The following is an 18928-nucleotide window of genomic DNA, read 5'->3' as shown; positions in this document are numbered from 1 at the left end:
ACATTAATGTCTGTGTGTTGAGTTATTTTGATGGGACAGCAAATTTACACTGTTATACTTTGTAGCAGTGTTTCTTCAGTGTTGTCACATGAAAAGATATAATAAAATATTTACAAAAATGTGAGAGGTGTACTCACTTTTGTGAGATACCTATAAATAAATAAATATAATATATATATATATATATATATATATATATATATACCGTATTTGCTCGATTATAAGACGACCCTGATTATAAGAGGACCCCCCATAATCTGAATATTAACTTAGGAAAAAAAGAAAAAGCCTGAATATAAGACGACCCTAAAGGAAAAAAGTTTTACCAGTAAATGTTAATTCATGTAAACTATTTTTTTTAATAAAAGCTATGATTGAGAAAAATATTTTTTTTTTGTTTTTATTTCTTGTATTTTCCAACCTGTCCCCCAGTTACGCACATCTGCCCCCAGGCTTGCCACACCAATATGGCACTGTGGCCCATGATATGCCTTTTAACCCTCTATATGCCACTGTGCCCCATGGTATGCCTTTTGACCCCCTATGTGCCACTCTGCCTCCAGAAATGCCTTATACCCCTATATCCCATTCTGGCATTTAGGGGGTTAAAATGCATATTATGGGGCAGAGTGGCATATAGGGAGGTATAAGGCATTCCAGGAGGCAGAGTGGCATTAAGGGAGTTAAAAGGCATTATATAGAGCACTCTGCCTCCAGAAATGCCTTATACCCCTATATGCCACTCTGGCATTTAGGGGGTTAAAAGGCATATTATGGGGCAGAGTGGCATATAGGGAGGTATAAGGCATTTCAGGAGGCAGAGTGCACTATTAAATGCCCCCTTAACGCCACTCTGCCTCCTGAAATGCCTTATACCTCCCTATATGCCACTCTGCCCCATAATATGCCTTTTAACCCCCTAAGTGCCAGAGTGGCATATAGGGGTGTAAGGCATTCCAGAAATGCCCTACACACACACACACACACACACACACACACACACACACACACACACACACACACACACACCGGTGCTTCCAATTTCCTGCTGTATTGCCGGGGCAGCGGGTTGACGTCTCATTCCGCGGCAGCCGGAAGGAGGTGGAGTTGGCAGCGGGGGTTTGTATGCGTCCGTCGCAAATACCTTCCCCGGCTGTCAGAGATCAGGAACTCTGGAACTCTGATCTCTGACAGTCGGGGAAGGTATTTACGACGGACGCATACAAACCCCCGCTGCCAACTTCACCTCCGGAAGCACCGGTAAGTGTGTGTGTGGGGGGGGGCGACGACAGGAGGATCCAGGTCCCCCGCAGCGGTGCGGGGGATCTGGATCTTAGTCTCCTAATCAGACCTCTATTTGAGGTCTGATTAGAAGACGACCCCGATTATAAGACGAGGGGTATTTTTCAGAGCATTTGCTCTGAAAAAAACCTCGTCTTATAATCGAGCAAATACGGTATATATATATAGTTGTTTGTGAAATCAATATATACATACTTTTACTTTCAGTAAGCAAAATCTTACCAGCTAATATGCTGTACCCCTCCTTCACGTTGGTGCTTTAGCTGAGTATATCTCTGGATGGCTCTTTTTAAATCAAGGACTGTTGCTGTTTGCACAACAACTACAGCTGGACAAAAAAAAACAATACATTTGTTGAGTTTTAGTGTGCATGTGCATATGTTTATATAATAGAAATATTGTGTTTTAAGTTTCTCACGCATCATTTCCCCATCTGCTTTGCAAATCCTAACAGTCATTGCCTGTCCAAATTCGAGTGCAATCTGTGAATGTACTTCTTCTAATGTAACCTGGAAATTGTGAAGGAAAAAAACAATTACATTAAAAATTACATTAAAGCATGCAAACAGCAATATATATTTCAAACATGCACATGCCAAACATTCCAATTTAAAATCGTTCTTCGATCGGCTTTTCATCACTTGTGTATTCTTGGGTGTATGATGGCTTTTCATCTCCCCAGGAATACATAGTGTACTTCTTACAAATCTTTATTTATAGAAGTTGACAACAAAGACTACTAACACTGTGTGAATATTGAATATGTGCCTTCAGCAGACATTTTTATGTTAACCCTGAGTGTCCTTTTCTGTGTGACTCTATGTGCAATGAAAGGTTAAGAGTGGACAGGTGGTTGGCTATTTCTTGATCCAAGTAAGTTAAAAGAAACTGACCAAGTCTATTCAAGGACCACAATGAGGGGGGTCAGAAGTGATTGATCATCTCAGCTGCAAACATGGACTTTGCCATAAACTGACCATAATAGGATGAATGGTTTTCTGTATCTTTCTGTATGTATATTTCAGGACACTTGCTACGTAGACAGATCTTAGCACATAGCTGTCTTGTTTGTAAAGGTAACATAGTAACATAGTAACATAGTTCATAAGGTTGAAAAAAGACCAAAGTCCATCAAGTTCAACCTATATACATATTATGTCCCTACTGTGTTGATTGTGTCCCTACTGCTTCAAAAAACCCTTATGAAGCAGATGCCAATTGCCCCATACCAGGGGGAAAATTCCTTCCCGACTCCAAATATGGCAATCAGAATAAATCCCTGGATCAACGTTCTGTCCCTATTAATCTAATATCCATAACTTGTAATATTATTGCTTTCAAGAAACACGTCCAGGCTCCTTTTAAACTCTTTTATTGAGTTTACCATTACCACTTCCTCTGGCAGAGAGTTCCATAGTCTCACCGCTCTTACTGTAAAGAACCCCCGTCTCTGCTGGTGTAGAAACCTTCTTTCCTCCAGCCGTAGAGGATGTCCCCTTGTTATAGATACAGTCCTGGGTATAAATAGGTCCTGGGAGTGATCTCTGTACTGCCCCCTTATATATTTATACATAGTTATTAAGTCCCCCCTAAGCCGTCTTTTTTCCAAACAAAATAACCCTAATTCTGATAATCTTTCTGGGTACTGTAGTCCTTCCATTCCCCTTATTACTCCGGTTGCCCGTCTTTGAACCCTCTCCAGCTCCACTATATCTTTCGTGTACACTGGTGCCCAGTACTGTACACAGTATTCCATGTGTGGTCTGACTAGTGACTTGTACAATGGTAGAATTATTTCCTTGTCGTGGGCATCTATGCCCCTTTTGATGCACCCCATGATTTTAATTGCCTTAGCAGCAGCTGCCTGACACTGGTCGCTACAGGTAAATTTACTGTTAACCAAGACTCCTAAGTCCTTTTCCATGTCAGTCGTCCCCAGTGTTTAACCATTTAATACATATTCCCAGCCTGGATTTTTCTTCCCCATGTGCATAACCTTACATTTATCTGTGTTGAACCTCATCTGCCACATCCCAGCCAAAGCCTCCAACCTATGCAGATCCATTTGTAATCGTGCACTGTCCTCTATTGTGTTAATCACGTCACAGAGCTTAGTATCGTCTGCAAAGATTGATACTTTACTATACAATCCCTCTACAAGGTCATTAATAAATATATTAAAAAGAATAGGACCCAAAACGGACCCCTGTGGTACCCCACTAGTAACAGTCACCCACTCAGAGTATGTACCCTTAATAACCACCCTCTGTTTCCTATCACTGAGCCAGTTACTTACCCACATACACACATTCTCCCCCAGCCCAAGCACTCTCATTTTATGTACCAGCCTTTTATGTGGCACCGTATCAAATGCTTTGGAAAAATCAAGATATATGACATCCAGCGATTCACCCCGATCCAGTCTTGAGCTCACCTCCTCATAAAAGCTGATCAGGTTAGTTTGACAGGACCGATCCCTTGTAAACCCATGCTGATACGGAGTCATACATTTATTTTCATTGAGATTCTCCAAAATAGCATCACTTAGGAAAGACTCAAACAGTTTACATACAACAGAAGTTAAACTAACAGGCCTATAATTCCCCGGGTCACTTTTTGTCCCCTTTTTGAATATTGGCACAACATTTGCTATGCGCCAGTCCTGGGGAACAGACCCTGTCACTATAGAGTCCTTGAATATTAGAAATAGGGGTCTGTATTACACTACTTAACTCCCTTAGAACTCGGGGGTGAATGCCATCTGGACCTGGTGATTTGTCTATTTTGATTTTTTTAGGCGGCACTGCACTTCTTCCTGGGTTAGACAGGCGACATGTACTGGGGCATTTATCTCATCCTGCTGTATATTACCTGGGATTTCATTTTCCTCTGTGAATACAGCAGAGAAGAAAATATTTAATAGATTAGCTTTTTCCTGATCCCCGTCTATAACTTCTCCCTCATTACTTTTTAAGGGGCCAACGCTTTCATTTTTAACCTTTTTACTATTTGTATAGTTAAAGAACATTTTGGGGTTTGTTTTACTCTCTTTGGCAATGAGTCTTTCCATCCCCACTTTTGCTTTTATCTGATTTTTACATATTTAATTTTTTTCCCGATAGCTTCTTAGTGCTTCCTCACTGCCTTCCTGTTTTAGTAGCTTAAATGCCCTTTTTGCCATTTATTGCCACCTTTACATTTTTATTTATCCACATTGGTTTTCTCTTGTTCCTGACTCTTTTATTCCCATCCGGTATGTACTTTTCACAGTGAGAATTTAAGATATTTTTAAAAATCTCCCATTTAGTGTCTGTGCTTTTGTTTTTGAGGACATTTTCCCAATTTACATCGTTAAGGGCTTCTCTTAGTTGATCAAACTTTGCCTTCCTAAAGTTCATAGTTCTTGTGGCTCCTCTAAGAGTTCCCTTATTGAACGACAAGTTATAATGTATTATATTGTGATCACTATTTCCTAGGTGCCCTCTGACCTGCACATTAGTTACTCTGTCAGGTCTGTTGGTTAATATTAAGTCCAGTAGAGCGCCCCCTCTGGTTGGGTCCTGTACCATTTGGGACAGATAATTATCTTTACTTATAGTCAGAAACCGGTTTCCTTTATGAGATTCACAGGTCTCGGTTTCCCAGTTTATGTCGGGATAGTTAAAGTCCCCCATAATAACCACCTCATTGTGATTTGCTGCCTTGTTTATTTGCTTTAATAATTGATCTTCTGCTGCTTCAATTATATTTGGTGGCTTATAGCAAACCCCGATCAGTATTTTATTATTTTTCTTTCCATATATTTCTACCCATAATGACTCCACATCATCATTTCCCTCACATATATTCTCCCGCAGTGTGGCCTTTAGGCTGGACTTTACATAAAGGCAAACTCCTCCCCCTTTTCATTTTTTTCGATCCTTCCTGAATAGACTATAACCCTGTATGTTAACCGCCCAGTCATAGCTATCATCCAACCATGTCTCTGTTATACCCACTATGTCATAATTTTCTACAGACATTATTAACTCCAGTTCGCTAGTTTTATTGGTCAGACTTCTGGCATTAGTAAGCATACAATTTAGAGGTGTATGGTTTTTTCTCCTATGAAGCCTATCCCTATTAACTATTCTAACCCCTCCCTCCGCTCCACCCCCAGGTACATTTATAAGCCCAAGCTCTCTATCTATACTATCTTCCCCTTCTTTATTGTAGTTTCCCTCCCCCCTTTCCCTAGTTTAAACACTCCTCCACCCTTCTGGCCATCTTCTCCCCGAGCACAGCTGCACTCTCCCCATTGAGGTGCAGCCCGTCCCTACCGTAGAGCCTGTATCCGACAGAGAAGTCGGCCCAGTTCTCCATGAACCCAAACCCCTCCTTCCTACACCAGCTTCTGAGCCACTTGTTTAGCTCCCTAATCTCCCGCTGCCTCTCTGGTGTGGCACGTGGTACAGGTAATATTTCAGAAAATACTACCTTGGAGGTCCTTGCCTTGAGCTTGCTACCTAAGTCCCTGAAATCATTTTTAAGGACACTCCGCCTACCTCTTACTTTGTCATTGGTGCCAATGTGCACCATGACAGCTGGGTCTTCTCCAGCCCCTCCCAGTAATCTGTCAACCGATCCGCGATGTGCCGAACTCGAGCGCCAGGCAGACAACACAGATCGCCCTGTCTGTCCCCCTAATAACAGACAGGGCCAGCACCTGTCTGGCCTGCCCTGTGCTCCTCCTTCCCTCCTTACTGGAGCAGACACCGCTCTGGCGGTCAGAGGCAGTGACTTGCTGCAGTACTGCTAACTCTGAACTAACCCTCATCTGCCATCCAGGCAAACTTGTTAGGGTGTGCTAGATCAGGACTAGCCTCCCTGGCGCTTTTCCCCCTACCCCGCCTTCTAACTGTAACCCAGCTAGCTGCCTGACTGTCCTGTACCTCCATCCCGCTATCCTCCCCCACCTCTACCCGCGAGAGAGCTTGCTCAGTGAGCAGCAGACTCCTCTCCAAGTTGTCAATAGATCTCAGTGTTGCCAGTTGCTCCTCTAGACTCAGGATTTGTGCTTCCAAATGAGCAACCTGCACACATCTCGCACAGCAATATGCACCCTCGAAGCGCTGATCAAGGATTGCATACATTGAGCAAGATGTACACCTGACCGCATTGTCAAACATGGAGGACATCTTTACTCTGAATACCACAAACAAACAAAACACAGTGCTCCCCTTGCAATAGATATAAATATACTCTCCTTCTTTGCTTGTAACTCCTCACTTAGAGATGTCACTTAGGAGATTCGCTCCAGCTCAGGATTCGCTTGTGTGTCCAAGCTAAATGCAACTGCAAAATGCCAAGCAGAACTCACAGAGAAGGTTACACACCTGAAATAGCCCCTAACCCCTTTTTTTTTTCTTTTTCTTTTTTCAACAAAACTTTACTCTGAATACCACAAACAAACAAAACACAGTGCTCCCCTTGCAATAGATATAAATATACTCTCCTTCTTTGCTTGTAACTCCTCACTTAGAGATGTCACTTAGGAGATTCGCCCCAGCTCAGGATTCGCTTGTGTGTCCAAGCTAAATGCAACTGCAAAAAGCCAAGCAGAACTCACAGAGAAGGTTACTTAATTAGCAACACACCTGAAATAGCCCTTCGGTATATAAGACATGTGTTGTTTTCATGGAGAGAGAGTAGTCTGGCTGAGGACACTCACTCGTGTGCACGAGCAATAAAATCGGCTTATTCATCTCTTTTGGGAAGAATCTGTGTCTCAAAGTTACTGAGCATTCACAACTGTCATGTAAAAAGTGGTAAGTGGTGTCCCTAAGGGTTCTGTTCTGGGATCACATTTATTCAACATATTTATAAATGAACTTGGCGTTGAAAGTCATGTTTCCGTGTTTTCAGGTGACACTAAACTCTGTAAAGTAATACAATGTGAGCAGGATATTACTTTGATGCAGAGGGATTTAGATAGACTGGGGCACACAAATGCAGTTATGCACTTCGGGGGAATGAATGCATAAGCAACTTACACCCTAAATGGTAGTGAATTAGGGAAAACAATAAATGAGAAGGATTTGGGAATTATTATGGACAAGAACCTAGGCAACAATGTGCAATGTCAGTAAGGTATTGTCGTGTATAAAAAGGGGCATCAATTCGCGGGAGAAAAATATAATTTTGCTTCTGTATAAATCAATGGTAAGATCACACCTTGAATACGCTGTGCAATTATGGGCACCTATTCTAAAGAAGGATATAGCACTGAAAAAGGGTGCAGAGGCAGGCTGCAAAATTAATAAAAGGAATGGAACACATTAGTTATGAAGAAAGGTTAACTAATTTAGTTTAGAAAAACGGCACCTCAGAGGGGATATGATAGCATTTTATAAATATATTTGGGGCCAATACAAACCATTGTCTGGAAACCTGTTCGTGAACAGGACTATTTATAGGACACACAGTCACGTGTTTAGACTGGAAGAAAGGAGATTTAGTCAAACACAAAGAAAATGGTTTTTACAGTAAGGACAATAAGGACGTGAAATTCTCTGCCTGCAAAGGTAGTTTTATCAGAGTCTGTAAAGACGTTTAAACAGCAACTGGATGAATACATAATATTCAGGGATTTAATTTTTAAAATTACAGGGAAACAGCTTTATGATGCAAGGAGAGATCTGACTGCCATTGTGGGGTCTAGAAGGATTTTTCCCTCTAGTTTGTTGCAAAATTGGAAAGAGCCACAAATTGGATATTTTTTTGACTTCTTTTGGATCAACAGTAATTAACAGATATAAGAAAGGCTGAACTTGATGGATGTAGGGCTGCAACAACGAATCCATAAAATCGATAATAATCGATGAAAATCGTTGTCAACGATTTTCATAATCGATTAGTTGAATCGATTTATAAAATTATGTTTTTCAGAGCAAACTCTGAAAAACTCCCGTCCTCTCAAATAGAGATCGGATTATAACAGTAGAATCCAGACCCCTCGCAAAGCTGCAGGAGACCTGGATCCTCTCTGCCACCCGGTGAGGGTCTGTGCAAAATCCCCTCCCCTTCCGCTTCTCCCCTCCACTTCCGCCGGGGCTTCTATTACTGAACCCGGCGTCACGTGACCTTCCGGTGCGGCTTCCATCATGGAAGCCCCAACGGAAGCGGAGGGGAGAAGCGGCTGTCTGCGCGCATCGCACAGACTCCTACCGGCTGCCGGAGAGGATCCAGGTCCCGTGCAGCGCCTGCAGGGGATTTGGATTTCAGTGTGCGATGTGCGCAACCTCGCTACTTCATCTCGCTGCCACTTCCACCTGCCCCACCAGGGGTTCATATATCAACAGAAGAAAAACAGGACAAGTAAGCAGCACTGGGTAAGTATTATCTTTATTTTTATGCTCATTTGCCCTGTGTTTCTTCTGTTGATATATTAACCCCTGGTGGGGCAGGTAGAATTTTTGCGGGATCTATTAATTATGTGCATTTGTGTTTTTTTTGGGGTTTTTTTATGTCTATAATATTTGATTTATTGTCCATATATTTATATATACACATTTATATTGTATTGTGTATTTATTTATTTTTGTCTATATATTTAATAAATATAAATATAAAAAAACAATTTTAGTGATGTCAGTTTTTCTTATATCGGGGAGGCATAAGACATATCAGGGGGCACAGTGGCATAAAGGGGCTATAAGGCATATCAGGGAGGACAGTGGCATAAAGGGGCTATAAGGCATATCAGGGGGGACAGTGGTATAAAGGGGCTATAAGGCGTATCAGGGGGGACAGTGGCATAAAGGGGCTATAAGGTGTATCGGGGGGACAGTGGCATAAAGGGGCTATAAGGCATTTCAGGGGGACAGTGGCAACTCACTTGAGTTGCTTCTGCATTGAGATAGTCTCTTTTTCAAGTAGGCTATTTGAAGTAGGAGTTAAAAAGAAACAGGAGTTCCCTTGGAGGAGTACAACTGGTGGAAAAAGCTTTATCTGGTTGCATTCAATTACTCAGTAATCTGTTTTGGGTGCTTTATTTTTGGTGTTTTTTTCTTGTGTGCTGCAGCTCAGTTAATTGAGGGGAGTGGTTACCTAGCTTCACCTGTGTGGGGTTATCTATATAAAGCCCCAAGTAACTCACAGAGCTTGCTCACTTGAGTTGCTTCTGCATTGAGATAGTCTCTTTTTCAAGTAGGCTATTTTAAGTAGGAGTTAAAAAGAAACAGGAGTTCCCTTGGAGGAGTACAACTGGTGGAAAAAGCTTTATTTGGTTGCATTCAATTACTCAGTCATCTGTTTTGGGTGCTTTATTTTTGGTGTTTTTTTCTTGTGTGCTGCAGCTCAGTTAATTGAGGGGAGAGGTTCCCTAGCTTCACCTGTGTGGGGTTATCTATATAAAGCCCCTAGTAACTCACAGAGCTTGCTCACTTGAGTTGCTTCTGCATTGAGATAGTCTCTTTTTCAAGTAGGCTATTTTAAGTAGGAGTTAAAAAGAAACAGGAGTTCCCTTGGAGGAGTACAACTGGTGGAAAAAGCTTTATTTGGTTGCATTCAATTACTCAGTCATCTGTTTTGGGTGCTTTATTTTTGGTGTTTTTTTCTTGTGTGCTGCAGCTCAGTTAATTGAGGGGAGTGGTTACCTAGCTTCACCTGTGTGGGGTTATCTATATAAAGCCCCAAGTAACTCACAGAGTTGCTTCTGCATTTTCAAGTAGGCTATTTTAAGTAGGAGTTAAAAAGAAACAGGAGTTGGAAAGAGAAACAGGGGTTCCACAAGGTACTGTATTTATACTGCTTTATATTTTTACTTTTAACTGTTTATTTTGACGGGTGTTCTTGTTTAACTGTTATTTTGTAGGTTCTCATTTATTTTATTTTTTTTCTTATACTTGATTATGAGTATGGTTATGGGAGTTAGCAAGATTGATGATCTGACTCAATGCACATCTTGTTTCATGTATGCATTCCTGGATGAATCAGTCCAGGGTCCATACCTCTGTGGCAGGTGTGAGCAAGTGGCTTCTCTGGAATCTCATATTAGAGATCTGGAGAAGCAAATTGCAACTTTGAGAGAGATAGACAATCTTGAAAGGAGTCTGCTGCTCACTGAGCAGAGTTTAGTGGGTGCAGGTAGTGAAGAGGGAGGAGATAAGTCAGCTGGGGAACAGGCATGTAGCTGGGTCACAGTTACACGTGGTGGTAGAGGGGGAGGAAAGAGGAAAGGTTTAGCTAGTCCTGACCTTGTGCAGCCTAACAGATTTGCCCGCTTGAGTGAAGATGTTGGGTGCATCAGCTCAGGAGTAGCTATACTGGAGGAAGCTGTTCCTTCTAATAGCCGAGAGAACAGCCCCTCTAGTATGAGTGGGGTTGAGAGCGTAGGAAAGGCTAGACAGGTTGTGGTGGTAGGGGACTCTATTATTAAGAGAGTAGATAGGGTAATCTGCCGCTCTGATAAGCTCAACCGGACAGTTTGCTGTCTCCCGGGTGCTCGGGTCCGGCATGTTGCTGACAGAGTGGATGGATTATTGGGAGGGGCTGGGGAAGACCTGGCTGTCATGGTCCATATTGGTACCAATGACAAAGTCAGTGGAAAATGGAAGGTCCTAAAGAATGATTTCAGGGAATTAGGAGATAAATTGAAGAAAAGGACCTCCAAGGTAGTATTTTCAGAAATATTACCTGTGCCACGCGCAACAGTAGAAAGGCAGCGGGAGATCAGGGAGGTAAATGCGTGGCTAAAGTCATGGTGTAGGAAGGAGGGTTTTGGCTTTCTAGAGCACTGGGCTGATTTTGCGCTTGGGTACAATCTTTATAGCGGTGATGGATTGCACCTAAACGGAAGAGGGTCTGTTGTGCTAGGGGAGAGGATGGCTAGAAGGCTGGAGGAGTTTTTAAACTAGTGGTAGGGGGGGAGGGACACAGAGATCTTGAAAATGGAGATAGTGCAGAAAGGAGTGGGGCTTCAGATCAGAACAAGGGGGGTGGAGATGGGGGGAGGGGCAAGATCAGAACAGAGGAGGTATGTATTAATAAAAATTCTCATAAAATTCAAGAGACTCAGGGTAATATTAAATGTATGCTTGCTAATGCAAGGAGCCTAAATAACAAAATGGGAGAACTAGAGGCTATAGCATACACTAACCAATATGATATAATAGGCATAACAGAAACATGGTGGGATGAGAGCCATGACTGGGCAGTTAACTTAAAAGGTTATACATTATATAGGAAGGACAGAAAAAGCAGGAAGGGAGGAGGAGTATGCTTGTATGTTAGCAACGAGCTAAAGTCAAATATTAAGCATCTTGAAGGCGACAACTACTGGTTGGGATATGTTATAAACCACCTAATGTTAATAATGATGAGGAAGAGCAGCTGTTAGAACAAATTGAGAAAGCTGCACATCTGGGTAACGCGTTAATTATTGGAGATTTTAATTACCCGGACATAAATTGGGATAGAGAGACTAGTAGTTCTGCAAGGGGATCCAGGTTTTTGAACCTGTTAAATGACACCTTCATGTCACAACTGGTACAAGCACCAACTAGAAAGGATACTTGTTTGGATCTGGTGATAACAAACAATGTTGATCTTGTGTCTAACATTCAGGTGGGGGAGCACTTGGGTAATAGTGATCACAATATGGTCTCTTTTGAAATAAACTCAAAAAAGAAATTGCCCATGGGGAATACTAAAACGTATAATTTTAAGAAGGCCAATTTCAATAAGATAAGGGCAGCTTTACAACTTATTGACTGGCAAAAACTCTTCAGGGATAAAAATACTGAGGAAAAATGGAAAACAAATATTAGCAGGGTACACTTCTCAGTATGTACCACTAGGAAACAAATATAAAAGAAACAAATTGAAACCGATGTGGCTTAGTGGGGTCGTTAAGCAGGAAATTAAAAATAAGAAAATGGCTTTTACAGCATTTAAATCAGACGAATCAGAGGCATCCTACATAAGATATAAGGAAGCCAATAAAGCATGCAAAAAAGTGATTAGATGGGCTAAACTAGAAAATGAGAGGGTGATTGCCAAAGAGAGCAAAACTAACCCCAAAAAATTCTTTAAGTACATAAATTCTAAAAAAACGAAGAATGAAAACGTAGGTTCATTAATAACAGAGAGGGGAGTGTTGGTTAAGGAGGACCAGGAAAAAGCAGAAACTTTAAATAAGTATTTTTCCTCAGTATATGTTATGGAGGAACCTATGGCAATGGAGATACATAGGACCACTGAGAAAAATTTTCAGTCAAACTGTGAGTGGATGGCCCAGGACAAGGTGCTGCAGCAACTAAAGAAAATTAATGTTAACAAAGCTCCAGGGCCTGACGGTATTCACCCACGAGTACTTAAGGAGCTGTGTCAGGAAATAAGTGAACCTCTGTTTCTAATCTTTCGGGATTCTTTTCTTTCAGGAATTGTACCAGAGGATTGGAGGAAGGCAGATGTGGTTCCCATTTTCAAAAAGGGTTCCAACTCTGTGCCCGGAAATTATAGACCTGTGAGCCTAACTTCCGTTGCTGGGAAAGTATTTGAAGGGCTGTTTAGGGATAATATTCAAGAATTCCTTGGGAAGAATAGTATTATTAGCATAAATCAGCATGGTTTTATGAAACATAGGTCATGTCAAACTAATTTAATTGCATTCTACGAAGAAGTAAGTAGAAGTGTAGATCAGGGTGTTGCAGTGGATATAATCTACTTGGATTTTGCCAAGGCGTTTGACACGGTTCCACACAATAGGTTAGTATTCAAACTGAAAGAAATTGGCCTAGATGCAAATTTTTGTTCTTGGGTAGAACATTGGCTTAGAGGTAGAGAACAGAGAGTTGTTATAAATGGTAAATTTTCAAGCTGGTCATAAGTGGTAAGTGGTGTCCCTCAGGGTTCTGTTCTGGGACCAATTTTATTCAACATATTTATAAATGACCTGGCAGGAGGCATTGTAAGTCATGTTTCTGTGTTTGCAGATGACACAAAACTAGGTAAAGTTATACAGGGCGAGCAGGATATTACAGTGCTGCAGAGGGATCTAGATAGACTGGGGGACTGGGCACTCAAATGGCAGATGAAATTCAATGTAGATAAATGTAAAGTTATGCACTTCGGGGTAGCGAATGCACAAGCAACCTACACCCTAAACGGTAGTGAATTAGGGGTAATGACAAATGAGAAGGATTTGGGAATTGTTATAGACCACAAACTAGGCAACAATGTGCAGTGTCAGTCTGCGGTTGCTAAGGCCAGTAAGGTATTGTCGTGTATAAAAAGGGGCATCAAGTCGCGGAATAAAGATATAATTTTGCCTCTGTATAAATCAATGGTAAGGCCGCACCTTGAATATGCTGTGCAATTTTGGGCACCTTTTCTAAAGAAGGATATCATAGCACTAGAAAGGGTGCAGAGGCGGGCTACAAAATTAATAAAAGGAATGGAGCACTATAGTTATGAAGAAAGGTTAACTAATTTAAATCTGTTTAGTTTAGAAAAACGTCGCCTCAGAGGGGATATGATAACGTTATATAAATATATTCGGGGCCAATACAAACCATTGTGTGGAAATCTGTTCATAAACAGGACTATGCATAGGGCACGTGGTCATGCATTTAGACTGGAAGAAAGGAGATTTAGACCTAAAGCAGAGGAAAGGGTTTTTACAGTAAGGACAATAAGGATGTGGAATTCTCTGCCTGCAGAGGTAGTTTTATCAGAGTCTGTACAGACGTTTAAACTGCAACTGGATGGATACCTGGAAAAACATAATATTCGGGGATATAATCTTTAATTATGGGGAAACAGCTTATTGATCCAAGGAGAAATCTGACTGCCATTTTGGGGTCAAGAAGGAATTTTTTTCCCTTGTTAGTGCAAAATTGGAAAGAGCGAAGCCGGGGTTTTTTGCATTCTTTTGGATCAAACAGCAACAAATTAACAGATATAGGAAAGGCTGAACTTAATGGACGCATGTCTTTTTTCAGCCTATGTAACTATGTAAGGCGCTATAAGGCATATCAGGGGGCACAGTGGCATCTCAGTGGCATATAGGGGTAAAAGGCATATAGGGGTATATCGGGACATGGTGGCATATCAAGGGTAAAAGGCATATAGGGGGCTATAAGGCATATCAGGAGGGCACAGTGGCATATCGGGGCACTGTGGCATATATGGGGCTATAAGGCATATCAGGGGGCACAGTGGCATATAAGAGGCATATAGGGGGCTATAAGGCATATCAGGAGTGGTATAAGGCATATCAGGAGGGGTATAAGGCATATCAGGGGACAGAGTGGCATATAGGAGGTATCCCCTTATACCTCCTATATGCCACTGTCCCCTGATATGCCTTATACCCCTCCTGATATGCCTTATAGCCCCCTATATGCCACAGTGGCATCTCTGACATATAGGAGGGTATAAGGCATATATATAGGGGCAGAGTAGCATATAGGGGTATAAGGCATTTCTGGGACAGAGAGGCAAGCTGGGGGTGAGATGTGCATAACTGGGCAAAAATAGTTTACATGAATATTTACTAGTAAAGCTTTTTTTGGTATTTTTGGGGTTCTTGTTAAAATATAGCTTTAATTATTATGTCAGTAAAATAAGAAGGCGAATCGTGAAATGCCATTGTAAATTATAAGTTTTTATTTTAAATAAATGAAAAATTTGCATTTTGCATATTGTTGAATCTTTTAATCGAAAAAAGAATCGGCCGACTAATCCATGATGAAAATAATCGTTAGTTGCAGCCCTAGATGGATGCATGTCTTTTTTCAGCCTATGTTAACTATGTAACTGTTAAACTATGTCCTTTCCCTCCAGGATTCGGAAAATTCCCCTCATATGCATTTGTCTCCCTCGCCCAGGGCCGGCCCGACAATGGAGCCGAGTGGGGCAACTGCTTCAGGCGGCACTTTTTATTAAGGCGAAAAAGAGAGAGAAGGGCACCGAGTGGTTTTCGCTTACCAAGTTGTCAGAACCCGCTCGGCGCGCCTCTCTCTCCTCTGCCGAGAGTCTCCCTGTTCGGTCTCGGTGCCGGCTTGTAATGCTGAGCACCAGAAGATGACGTCATTTCCGGCGCTCAGCATTACAAGCCGGCACCGAGACCGAACAGGGAGACTCGCCGCAAGACTGCTGAAAGGTAAGTACAGGGGGGGGTAGGGTAGATAATAGAGAGAGAGTGTAAGGGTAGATAATAGGGGGGGAGGGGCGGCATTTTAAACTTTGCCCCAGGCAGCATTTTGTCTTGGGCCGGCCCTGCCCTCGCCTCCCTTCTAGGTTGTTGGCTTCTATGACTGATTGGGCCTGCTTTAACCCCTTAAGGACAATGGTTTATTTTCTTAAATGTTTGTCTGGGATAAGAGCCATTTTGCTACTTTAGCTATGTGTGCATTCAAACAGAATTGCACACTTGTTTTTTGAATGAATCCCCACATTTTTTTTTTTTTTTTAAGACAAACAGGGCTTTCTTTTGAAACCATCTTTAGAGAATTAACCCTTTGTTTACTTATTAACATGGACAAATGGATGAAATTATGCAAAAAAATTGTTTTTTCCCAGTTTTGCTAAACGTAATTTATAGAAAACTAGCTCAATTAAAGAAAACTGCCTCAAAATACATTCACATATTTGTCCTGAGATTAGAAATACCTGACATGCCTATGATTTTCATGTATTTTTATGTGATGGGCCCATGTCTGTTTTTGGACCCCCTGGCAGTCCCAAAGTTTAATTTACTCCATCTTGGTAGTCTGTTTGCAATAGTATACCCCCAAGGCAACGCGACAGGGGGAATTTTTAGGGTAGTCTTATTAATTTAGGAAAAAAAGCCTGAATATATTACATTTTTTTTTGGGGGGGTTTCGTATTATAATTAAGCACATATGCAGCCGGAAGGAGGTGCGGTTTACAACGGGGGATGTCCGCGTCCATCGGAGGGCGTATGCGCGATGGACTCAGACAACCCCCTCTATATGCCACTCTGCCTCCTGAAATGCCTTATACTTCCCTATTTGCCACTCTGCCCCATAATATGCCTTTTAACCCCCTAAATGCCAGAGTGGCATATAGGGGTATAAGCCATTTCTGGAGGCAGAGTGGAACATAGGGGGTCAAAAGGCATATCATGGGGCACAGTGGCATATGGGGGGGGGCATTTCTGGGGCCGAGTGGCAAGCCTGGGGGCAGATGTGCATAACTGGGTGGCAGGTTGGAAAATAATAGCTTTTATTAAAAAAAAAAAAATGTTTACATGAATTAACATTTACTAGTAAAACTTTTTTTCCTATAGGGTTGTCTTATATTCAGGCTTTTTCTTTTTTTCCTAACGTAATATTCAGATTTTGGGGGGTCATCTTATAATTAGGGTGGTTTACCATATCAAGCAAATATGGTAAGAATAATACACCTTATTGGAGAAGTTCCCAATTGCCCTGAAAGTGTTTAGGGTTCATTTAGGGGCAGCTGTGGTTAATGGGGTCTTTAGGGTTAATTTAGGGGCAGTTGTGGTTAATGGGATGTTTAGGGTTAATTTGGGGGCCGTTGTGGTTAATGGGGTGTTTAGGGTTAATTTAATGAGGAGGACTGAGGGTTAATTTAATTAATTTAATAACGTTAACTTAAGGTGCAGTTAGAGATAAAGGGCGCAACTTAAGGGGAATCTAAATCCTGGAGGCAGTGAAGATTAACCTAGTACTTATATATAAAATGTATGTATTTTTAATAACATCTATTTGTAATCAAAACATTTCACCTACTTATTTTGGTTGTTAGGGTGCATTTAGGAACAAAGGTGAAAGACCACCCTTCACTTGTGTTCCTAAACTCACCCTAAGAACCACTAGGTAGTAGTGGTGTAATAGTTACAGGAGCGTAAGTAGGGAGGTCTCTGGGTTGGTGATGAAGCTAGTGTGTTATCTGCATACAGGCCTACAGTGACTTCAGACCTCTCTTTCAAAGGGAAGTTTGAGACTCCAGGATCTGCCCTGATTTTTGCAACTAAGGGCTCCAGTACTAAAGGTGTATCAATAGAGGTAGGGAGCACTCTTGACATGTGCCATTCGTGATAGGGATAGGCTTACAGAGGAATCCCATCATGCTCACACAGGCAGAGGGATATCTACATAAAGCCATAATAGTTTGGATCATAAAACTTGGGAATTTAAATTTGGACTGTTATAAGAAAGATCCAATGAAGCATATCAAAGACCTTTTCTGTATCAAAGAAAAAGCCTCCCAATATAATGTTATGAGTGAGTGTTGTCTTGTCTGTTGGTTGCCTGCCCTCCATGAATGCCCACTTAATTTTGGTGTAGCAAAGAGGGTAGGATTACCCTATTGTCCAAGATTTTGTAATATTTGATATGCGTGTTAAGTAGTGATATGGGACAAAAATTAGGACACCTGTTGTTGGGTTTACCCAGTTTAGGTATGGTAATCACAAGTGCCCTTACATGGGAATGGGAATCACAAGCGGGCCCAGTGACTGTAAAAAAAAAAAGTTGATAATACAATGCCATTAAACCATCTGGACCAGGGGTGTAGTGTCCTAAGCATCCTAAGCTGCCCCACTGCCCTCTCTTTTTCTTTTAGAGAAAGAATTAATCGGATAAAAAAATGCAAATTTTTTTAATTTAAAATAATGTTATAAAAATTTACACTTTCATCTCTTTATCGCAATGGCCTCTCTCTCTCTATTCACCTTCTTATTTTACTGACATTATAAAAGCTACAAGAACCCAAGCACAGTGTTTCTCAAACTAGGTTTTAATACAAAGTTATTAGTAAATATTAATTCATACGTTAACTATTTTTCATATTTAATAAAAACTGAGAAAAAAGCCTTGTTTATATTTTATCAAACTGCCCACAGTTATGCACATCTGACCCCCAGCTTGCCACTCTGCCCCATATGCCTTATACCTCCTATATGCCAGAGATTCCACTGTGCCCCCTGATATGCCACTGTGCCCCGATATGCCTTATACTCCTTATATGCCAGTGATATGCAACTGAGCCCCCTGATATACTTTTTACCCCCAGATATGTCTCATGCCCCCCTGATATGCCTAATTTCAATAGGCCTTTTACCCCCTATATGCCACTGTGCCCCCTGATATGCCTTATAACTTCCAATATGCCACTCGCCCCCATTTATGCCTATATGCCACTGTGCACCCTGATATGCCACTCCGCCCCCATAAATGCGGGGGGGGGGGTGATTCACCACTCTACCTCCCCCAGATATGCCACTCTGAAATTCATTATACCCCCCATACACCACTCTAACGCCCCCAGATATGCCATTCTGCCTCCCTGAAATTCATTACACCCCCATATACCACTCTGCCTCCTCCTCCCTCCCATACTCCACTCTGCCTCCTCCCCCCTCCCATACACCACTCTGGCTCCTGCCCCTCCCATACATCACTCTGCCTCCTCCCCCCTCCCATACACCACTCTGCCTCCTCCCCCCTCCCATACACCACTCTGCCTCCTCCCCCCTCCCATACACCACTCTGCCTCCTGTCAACAACGGAGGTTCACAAGACACCAGGGAGCCGGGTAGAGAGGCAGAGTGGTGTATGGGAGGGGGAGGAGCCAGAGTGGTGTATGGGAGGGT

General features: G+C 41.9%; 1 protein-coding gene across 1 annotated transcript in view; it reads right to left on the bottom strand.

Annotated features, from left to right (window-relative positions):
• The window catches only part of SNRNP25 (small nuclear ribonucleoprotein U11/U12 subunit 25), a 42681-nt gene that overhangs the window by 8152 nt on the left and 15601 nt on the right, over positions 1 to 18928 (bottom strand). Inside the window, exons 3-4 of the mRNA XM_053472130.1 lie at positions 1721 to 1811; positions 1525 to 1630 (exon numbers count right to left, since the gene is read on the bottom strand). Of these exons, the coding sequence (XP_053328105.1) occupies positions 1525 to 1630; positions 1721 to 1811 (197 nt within the window). The remainder of the gene's footprint in view (positions 1 to 1524; positions 1631 to 1720; positions 1812 to 18928) is intronic.

This window comes from Spea bombifrons, chromosome 7 (genome assembly GCF_027358695.1).
Source record: "Spea bombifrons isolate aSpeBom1 chromosome 7, aSpeBom1.2.pri, whole genome shotgun sequence".
Lineage (NCBI taxonomy): Eukaryota > Metazoa > Chordata > Amphibia > Anura > Pelobatidae > Spea > Spea bombifrons.
The sequence above is the reverse complement of the archived record's forward strand: the minus strand, read 5'-3'. Positions and strand labels throughout refer to the sequence as shown.